At 45.6% G+C, this 9,424-nt stretch overlaps 1 protein-coding gene across 4 annotated transcripts in view; it reads right to left on the bottom strand.

The window, feature by feature from the left end:
- The window catches only part of Tex14 (testis expressed 14, intercellular bridge forming factor), a 159,484-nt gene that overhangs the window by 63,409 nt on the left and 86,651 nt on the right, over positions 1 to 9,424 (bottom strand). For all 4 annotated transcript variants that reach the window (XM_021177802.1, XM_021177801.1, XM_021177803.1 and 1 more), the window contains exons 6-8: positions 3,823 to 3,904; positions 1,853 to 1,983; positions 621 to 734 (exon numbers count right to left, since the gene is read on the bottom strand). In XM_021177802.1, coding sequence (XP_021033461.1) covers positions 621 to 734; positions 1,853 to 1,983; positions 3,823 to 3,904 — 327 coding nt within the window. The remainder of the gene's footprint in view (positions 1 to 620; positions 735 to 1,852; positions 1,984 to 3,822; positions 3,905 to 9,424) is intronic.

Raw genomic sequence — 9,424 nt, 5'->3', positions numbered from 1 at the left:
AAAACAAAAAACTACAAAACAGAAAACCCAAAACAAAAACCAAAAAAAAAAAAAAAAAAAAAAAAAAAAAAGCAAGGGCTTCACCTGTCCAGAAACACCTCCCTCAGGAAGAGCTGAGTGGCCTTCTCAGAAACTAGCTCAATAATCCAGGATCCTTTCAGCTCCTTGGTGGCCCTGCTATGAAATCATAAACCCAGTATCTGACTCACCAAGACCTACATGACATGACTCTGCAACCTCAGGAAGCCTTTGGAACTGAGACTCATGGAAACATCCTTACTGGTGGAAATGTGGTTCTTAGATCTGGCCTCATGGACTGCTATGCTCTACGAAAGCAGGACAGTCATTTGCTCTCCAGATGGGTACAGAGTCCCACAGAGGCTTCAACAACAAAAAAGATGGTCCTGGGTCCTGTCCACCTAAGGACTTGAGTCACAGGACAGATGACAGCACTGAGGCCCTAATCACAATCCACACGCCTCAGACTACTCTTTAATTCCTTTCTTTCAGCAGCTTTCAGAAGTCAACCAAGTCCAACAGTCAGGATATGCCAAGGCTAGGTGAGATTGGTGTACCACAGTCAGGTCCGGGAGTAGCTCTTGTTCTATGGTTCTCCTTACCTGCTGTGCTCCTGCTCAGCAATCAGCAAGTCGGCCAACCTCAGCCTGCTACAGTGGGGACGGGTGGGAAGGTTCAGCTCCTTTACTGTGACTCTGCTCCTATTCCACACGAGGCTAAAAGCGCAGGAGAGAGTGTAAGGAGAGAAAGGCTGAGTAGGCACTGCTTTAGTGAACCAGCCTTCCTTCCCACCCAGCTGGAAAACAGGTCCACACACAATCTCTCCTCTCCTCTCTCCTAACACCTCCAGACTCTAAAGCACCTTGGAGAATTAAGTGAGGAGGCAAAGGTCACAGAAGGGTTCAAGGGAGTGAGTTTTTATGTTAGACAATGCTGACAGCAGTGTGGTAAATGGATAGGGCTATGGTGATCCAGACAATAGGGAATATTCAAGAGCCCATTAGGAGGGGACAGAAGCCATAGTGATGGAACACAGGCATGATCTGATGACAAATTCATAGCATGGGCAGAAAAACATGGGGGCAAAGGGGCCTTGTGGACCCAGCAGAGGCATTTGTAGATATGTGTTTCTTTGAAGAAGAAAAGAAGCATTCAGGTTCTAAAAGCTGAGCCATCCTGGCCAGGACAGCTCTCCTGATCATGCAGGGATGACTGAGTACATCCAACAGGTTCTTGTCACATCCACATCCTGTTACTGTCACCATCCTTGGATCTGGCTGATGAGAGCCACATCCTGTTTCAGAGGCAAGCTAATTTCCAACTTGCTGCCTCTATTTCTTTAGACAGCAGAAAGTTAGCATATTGAAATGAGAAATTGTTCAGAGCAGTTGTTCTCTACTTAGAGTATTCTTTGGTAATGTCTTGGGTCAGTCCTGTCCCATCCAAGGAGGCCACAAACAGAACAGGGAAAGAGCAGGCACACTCCTGAGCATCCTACAATGCACAGGGCTTACCACAACAAGAAATCATCTGGACGGGCATGGTGCACGCCTTTAATCCCAGCACTCGGGAGGCAGAGGTAGGCGGATTTCTGAGTTCGAGGCCAGCCTGGTCTACAGCGTGAGTTCCAGGACAGCCAAGGCTACACAGAGAAACCCTGCCTCGAAAAACCAAAAAAAAAAAAAAAAAAAAAATCATCTGGCCAAAAATGTCCACAGTAAGAAACGCTAGTTTAAAGACACTCTGAGTTCCTTCATGCTTGAGAAGAAGCTACCAATACACAGTAAGCCACCCTTCCCACAGGATTAACTCCCACCATCCAGTTCCAACTTACTTAGTCATGACCATGTAGGGGCCACTGAAGAAAGAGAAGGTGGGCTCATCATCAGCCTGGATCACTTCCTTTTCTCCAATGACTGGAAGAGATCCTGGGTAAGTAAGTTGCATCCCTGAAGTGAGATAAAACTGAAACCAAGGCACTGCTTCAGATTGGTAGAAATAAAACAGAGAAAGCAGAGTTCCTGTTTCCTGTTCTTGGCTTAGAGCTGCTACTTCCCTAGTAAATACACCTATGGACTCTCTTTGCTGGTAGCAGTTGATTGGTTGGTTGATTTGGGGGAGGGGGGAACATAATATAGAACTCATTTTGTAGACCAGGCTGGCATCAAACTCAGACTAGCCTGCCTGCCTTCCAAGTTCTGGGATTAAAGGTGTGCACTACCATGGCCAGCTTGTTTTTTAGATAAGATCTCAGTATGTATCTTACATAGGCCTCCAAAGCATGACCTTCCTGCCACCTCCTGAGTACTGGGTATTGTCCTGGGTATTACAGGAGTATGCCATCTCAGGTAGCTCCTAGCATTTCTTTTTACAACAACTCATCCTTCCTAAGGGGTAGGATCAGAGGCATGATCCTACATGATCCACAACTGACTTTATATTATTTTGAATCTTAAAATACTGTTTCCCTTTTACTGAGGTGGTTCAGACAGAAGTCCAGCATTTTTCCTGAAGTGATGTAACTGGGACTGAGGGGCTGTGGTGGTTTGAATGAGAATGGCCCCATAGGCTCATATGTTTAAATGTTTGGTCCCCACTTAGTGGAACTGTTTGGGAAGGACTAGGTGGTGTGGCCTTGCTAGAGGAGCTGTGGCACCGGGGTGGGCTCTCAGGTTTCAACGACCTACTCCTTTCCCAGCTGGCTCTCTCTGCTCCCTGCCTCATGATTGTGGATCAGACATAAGCTCTCGGCTGGTGCTCTTGCACCATGCTTGCTTGCCACTTGCCATGCTTGCCACTGCTAATCTTCTGGAATCATGAGCAACCAAATTAAATGCTTTCTTTTATAAGGGGCCTTGATCAGGGTTTTTTTGTCACAGCAATAAAAAAGGCATGACCTCTCTAGAACACAGGCCATGTGTACAAAGGTCAATCTACCTGTATTGGGAATTTGACTCCCAAAACAGAGCATCCACATATCATATCAGAGATTCTGGGTGCATCTCCATCAACAAACAGGGGGGAGGGGGAGCCAAAATTCTTTTTACTTCCACCCTTACCTAAGCTCCTTGGTAGAGAGCAAAGATCCTTCCCTCGCCCAGCAATGTCCCCAGTGGGATCTCTTCTACACACTTACTTATCTTGCCAGAGTCATTCAAATCATTTCGCTACAGTGCTTACATTTTGTTTGCAGTAAGGACAGGAACACTAAGAAACACCTTCCCTACAATGCAGAAGAGCGAAGAAGAAAGCACTCTGAGGATACGGAGGAGGACTGAGGGCTGCTACTACATAGAGATAAAGGCCTAGCTTGCCTAGGATGCAAAAGGACAGAGATTCTTTAATTCTCATGGAGGTCCCAGGCATTGCCTTTAACAGAGAGGCAGGCAGAGAGCTGGGCCAGCTCTATGGATTTGCTTCCTGCTGACTTCACCCTTCCACAGGTCTAATAAATATACTTAAAGTGCTTTTAATGAACTGAGGAATGTTTGAGAACAAATAGTATCCTTGGGATGTTCTATTCTTCCCGTTAAAGAAAGAGGCCATCGGGGAATATGCTGGACGAATGAATGATCTTTGCTTTTCCAGTATCCGGAAAAGAAAAAATATAATTACCAGGTTTAGTCAAGAGCGGGTATGGTAGTTTACACCTGTAATCCCAGCACTGAAGCAAGACTATCTCAAGTTTGAGATTCCATCTCAACTGTTACCCCACAAAACCCGGAAGAGTTGAACAAGGTGGAGAGATATGGTCATATGATTCTCTAGCTAAACCTAGGCTATGTATGAGTGTAAGCCTCTTACCTTCCCAAAGCCAAAGCTGTAGATATTTTGGGCAGAAATGATTCCAGGTTTAAGCTGTCGGTTAGGAGAACTATTTGGGCTTCTAGAAATATTTTAAAACAAGAAAAGAGAGGAAAAAGGTAAGAATTTATCAATTATACCCAAAAGAAAAATACTAAATCAAGATTTCAAGAATGTTATCACAGTTAGCCATCAACTTAGCACAAACCTAGAGAGAAAGAGAAAGAGATAGAGAGAGAGAGAGCGCCTGCCTCTGCTCCAGCTGAAGTCCCTGCCATTCCTCTCAATGATAGACTGTAACTGGGAAAACAAACTAAGGCAGCTAGTATTTATTTACTATTTGTTTTTTTTTTCTTTTCCTTGTGACAAGGTCCTTTTAGGTAGCCCAGGCTGGTATGAGATCTTCCCCTCCTCAAGTGTTGGTACTGATGAGTACAGGGTATAATGTATAACTAGTTTGGTAGCTACAAAAACTTAAACTCAGAAGAAAACTCAAGGCCAATTTATTAAAGTTTGAAGGAAAAAAAAATAGGACAGGCAAGTTGGAAAACTCTGAAACTTTTTTGGGGAGACAGATAAGAGGGTAAAAAAAGATGGTACCATTTTCCTCTGCTTTTGAGAGGATATTGTGGGCTGCGGATTATTCGAGAGAAGCTGGCATAGATTCTTTCTGTTTACAGTGGTGCCTGAGAAACACCTGGCTGCAGACTGTTCTTTCAATCCCTTTCTCCGTGCCGGGCAGCCCTGCAAGTATGCACCTGTGCACCACCTGCCTAGCTTGACTTCTTGGCAAGAGAAATATCTTTGCAGGCATGATGCTCACAACAGTAATCCAAACCTTTGGGGAGGGAAGATAAGTGGATTGCCATGGGTAGGAGGCCAGAATGGGCTGAGACCGGGACCCTGAGTCTTTGTTTTTCTTTTGGAGACATGGGTGGCAGAGGCCATGCAGAAAAAGCTATAGTAGCCAGGCTGTGGTGGCACATGCCTTTAATCCCAGCACTTGGGAGGCAGAGGCAGGCGGATTTCTGAGTTCGAGGCCAGCCTGGGCTACAGAGTGAGTTCCAAGACAGCCAGGGCTACACAGAGAAACCCTGTCTCGGGGGAAAAAAAAAAAGAAAGAGAGAAACAAAGAAAGAAAGAATAAAAAGAAAAAGAAAAAGCTATAGTGAGCAAGTGAGCTTCCTGGAGGTGGTCACTGTTTTTGCGTGACTATGATAGGTGTGCCATATATCTGGCGTGATGTAGAGAAACCCTCACTGCCTATTGTTTTCTGGTTATTAACCCACTCTGTTGGGCAGATTTATTGCCGAATCAGTATGAAGATGTACTTTCATGTAATAACGCTGTTTAGATAAACTGATGGTTTCATAATGTCTGATAACAATTTTATAAAACTCCTGAGTTGATTCAAGTAATATATTTTAAAGATTTATAATTATATGTAAGTACACTGTAGTTGTCTTCAGACACATCAGAAGAGGGCGTCAGATCTCATTACAGATGGTTGTGAGCCACCATGTGGTTGCTGGGATTTGAACTCAGAACCTTCAGAAGAGCCGTCAGTACTCTTAACTGCTGAGCCATCTTTCCAGCCTGATTCAAGTAATTTAAAACCCTTCCTACAGAATAAAGCTTCAAAAAAGTTCTATGGACCTTCATGTGTGGTTGGTCATCCACAGGCAGTGGTGCGCTCAGCAGCAGCAACCAGCACTGAGGTAGATGACTGTTCTTCCCACCAACAGCCACGCTGAAAAATTATCCAATACCTCACTGATTTGTATATTATGTTAGCATATGGGCCATGGTAACTTTCTCTGTATTCCAACTTTAGTATAGAGATGAACAAATGAACATGATTTATTGGCTTTCTATTATGGAAATGAAGATGGTATAATAGGCACCCTCTGAGGAAGGACCTATGATTCTATTCTCCTGGTATTTACACTCTCTCGGGTCATTTCAGGTTGCTCTGTTAACTCAGTATATTACAGGAATAACAGAGTTAGTTACCTGGGAGGAGGCTACTGAGCCTGATGACCAGAGTTGGATCTCTGAGACTCACATGGTGAAGAAAACTGACTCCCACAGGCTGTCCTTTGATCTCTATTCATGCATGATGGCATGTGCATGCATGGTTGCATGTGTGTCCATGCATGCACACACAAAACACACACACAATAAATATTTTAAAAAAATAAATAAAGGAGTCATCTCCAAAGTGAGATCTCCCAGGACTCTGCCCCGATCGCTCTGGGATCACTGATTTTGAGGGAACTGTGAGGACATTCAAGCAGCCCAGTGGGGGTCCAGCGCCAGCACCAGTAATGTCAGTGTGCCATTTTTTAACTGAAGTCCCCATTCAGTGCAGCCTTCAGACGATAGAAGCCCTGAACCCATTCTGATTCCTGAACCACAGAAACTGCATGAGATAAAAAATACTTAGTTTTGGAGATTGGGGCTAAGGCTTTAAATCTGCATGTCCAGACACTGAAAATCCTTGTCCCCAATATCATTAAAGATGCCAGCAGCAATGGCTGAGCACAATACAGTGTTGGGAGCCATTAAGACAACACAATTGTCCTGATCTCTGAATTGGGCCTCTCCCCCCCGAGAAGAAAAGGGGGTCAAAAGCGGGCCACAACACACCGTTCCGAGAACAACCACAGGATGTTCCAGCCCTAAGTCAGCGCCAGATGTCCTAACCACACCCTGATACCACCAAGTTCCTGCTTCCCCGTGTAACTGCCTAAAGAATGTGCAATTCTACTGCCCCACCTCTCCTGCTGAAAGGCACTTCCCCTTTTGCTTGTGCATTTAAACCTTGGGCCTGGCTAATACATTGGAACCTTGATGCCACTCAGAATGTTTCCGTGTCATTATTCGCACAAGGTTCTCGTCTCTCTCTATCCCCCCATTTGGTTCTTAGGAGAAGGTCCCCTCGAGACCCTCAAATAACTGGACCTGTTGGAAGGGTCAAATGGCGCCCAACGTGCAGCGCGAGGTACGACCACCCTCCGGACAACGGATTCAAGAGGTACCACGCAGACAGTGAGACAGTGACACAGTTCCCCGCCACTTCGCTCGAGTGTCACGGACGTGGAGAGGTAGCCTGGGCATTCAGTTGTTGTCCCATTAACCATGGGGAAGGTTCTGTCCAAAGAGGCAGTTTTTATTCAAGAGATGAAAGGGTCTCTTAAGGAGAGAGGGATAAGAGTTAAAAAAAAAAAAGGATTTAATAAAATTTTTTTGTTTTGTGGATGAGAGATGTCCATGGCTGGTATTGAATGGTCCTGAAATACACCCTTTAACCTGGAATAAAGTAGGCAAAGAAATCAATAGTTTAATAACAACAAGGAGAAGATGTCCCTGAGTCCTTTTTTAGTTATTGAGGAATCATCAGAGATCTCCTTGAGCAGGCAGAAAAGGGCGGAGAAAGCGCTCGCCTCTTAGCCCTCACTGAAGATTTTTTAGAAAACTCCCAATCGCTGTCTTGCAAAAGCAAAGCTGAGCTGCAAAAGCGAAGCTGAGCCGCAAAAGCGAAGCTGACCCGTGGCGAATCATCAATCTCGGTCATCAATTATGGATGCCCCAGCCCCTAAGGACTTCCTGCCTTCCCCTCTTTCTCCCCAAATTACATTAGATTCTAGAAAAGGGGCTACTGCTCCACCCCCTGTTAGACCAAAAAGAATTTACCCCGTTTTGTATAAGGAGTTGTCAGATAACCCCCTCGATCCTGCCTCAGAGGCAGAATTGGATGAGGAAGCCTTTAAATATGAACAAGACTGCTATGGTCCCAGGCCCAGTGCCTATCTTACCATCGAGCCCTTCAATTACCACCCACTTCCTTACTTGCTCCCCATTCCCCCTACCACTCATCCCATATCGCTGGCTTCTCTGTCTGTTCGGCGATTACTTCAAACTAAAAGAGAACTTCAGACTCAGATCACCAATCTTACAGATGTTCTAGGGCTTCAAAAAGTGCTACAAGACCTCAGTCTAGAGACTCAGAATCTACAAAAAGCCCTCATGGGGAACCTTCAAGGTCCCATCTCAAAAAATCCTCAAACTGGCTGCAAAGGTCCCTCTCAGAAACAAGGGAATAAAAAATTGACCTTCCCTGTCCTCACCCAAGCTCGAGCCCGTCAGGCTGCTCCAGGTCATGAGGACCCCCCCCCCACTGGCTCTTCCGATAAAGATCAGGAGGAACCAGAGAGTGATGAGGAGGAGGATCAAGCAAACTCTGATTCCAATGAGGGTGGCATGTCCTCTGATGAAGGGTTGGACACCAACAGCCAACCAGTCTACAAAAAGCTAAAACTGAGATATGTAAAAGATCTTAATTCAGCAGTCAAAAACTATGGGGTTAATGCCCTGTTCACAGTATCTATATTAGAAGGTTTAGCAGGAGAAGGCTACTTGATACCCAATGAATGGAATAAAGTTGTTCAGTCTGTCCTCACTAGAGGCCAATATTTAATTTGGAAGTCAGAGTTTGTGGACAGAGGAGAAAATTTGGCTGCAAATAATAGAAAGAATCCTACTAGTAAGACAGCCTCCTGGACTGCTGATAAAATTTGCGGTAAAGGCAATTTCGCTACAGACAAAAAACAATTAGGGCTCTCCCCTGGTATCCTCGCCCAGATGGCACAGGTGGCCCTGGGAGCTTGGTGCTCTGTCCCTGCTGCAGGGGCGCTAACTACGCCCCTAACCAAGATTATACAAGGGCCCCAAGAGTCCTATGCGCAGTTCGTTGCCAGATTGCAGGAAGCAGCTGAGAGAATTTTGGGACCTGAGGAAAATGAGGGTCTGTTAGTCTGACAACTTGCTCTTGAAAACGCCAATTTGGCATGTAGGGTTGCCCTGAGAGGTAAAACCAAGAGTCTAGATATAAATGGTATGATCAAGCTTTGTAATGAGGTGGATGTGTTTTCTCAACAAGTTTCTAAGTCTATTAATCTGGCCATTGGGGCTGCTCTACAACTAAATAAAGGAGAAAAAACTTGCTATAGATGCAACCAACCTGGACATTTTGCTAGAGAATGCCCTACACAAAGACAGAGCACCCTAGTCTCAACCATGTCTGCTACCCAACAAAAGTTTCTCCCCAGTCTTTGCCCTAAGTGCAAGAGAGGCCACATTGGGCACGAGATTGCTGATCTAAGACTGATATCAACGGCCACCCACTCACTACCTGCGGTCCAGGGAAACGGCCAGAGGGCCCCCCTGTGGGGCCTATCTCCTCTAATAACAACTGCAGACAACCCCCTATCCCCCACGGGAGATTGTGCAGGGCCACAACAGGGAACGCAGTGTTGGACCTGTGTTCCTCCACCACCAGGATTATAACTCCTGAGGAGGGAACAGTGGTCATCGAAACAGGTGAATTTGGGCCCCCTCCCCAAAAGACCTTTTTTTTCTCATCATCGGCCGAGTGTCCAGACTTTTACAAGGCCTAACGGTGACTCCTACAGTGGTTGACACCGACTACCATGGGGAGATAAAAATCTTAGTCACTGCCACGCAGGGACCACTTACCCTTAGGGCTAGAGAGCGCATAGCCCAAGCCCTACCACTCCCACTATTCGCCATTTCCCTTATA

This window comes from Mus caroli, chromosome 11 (genome assembly GCF_900094665.2).
Source record: "Mus caroli chromosome 11, CAROLI_EIJ_v1.1, whole genome shotgun sequence".
NCBI classification, from domain to species: domain Eukaryota; kingdom Metazoa; phylum Chordata; class Mammalia; order Rodentia; family Muridae; genus Mus; species Mus caroli.
This window is presented reverse-complemented; position numbering and strand designations above follow the sequence as displayed.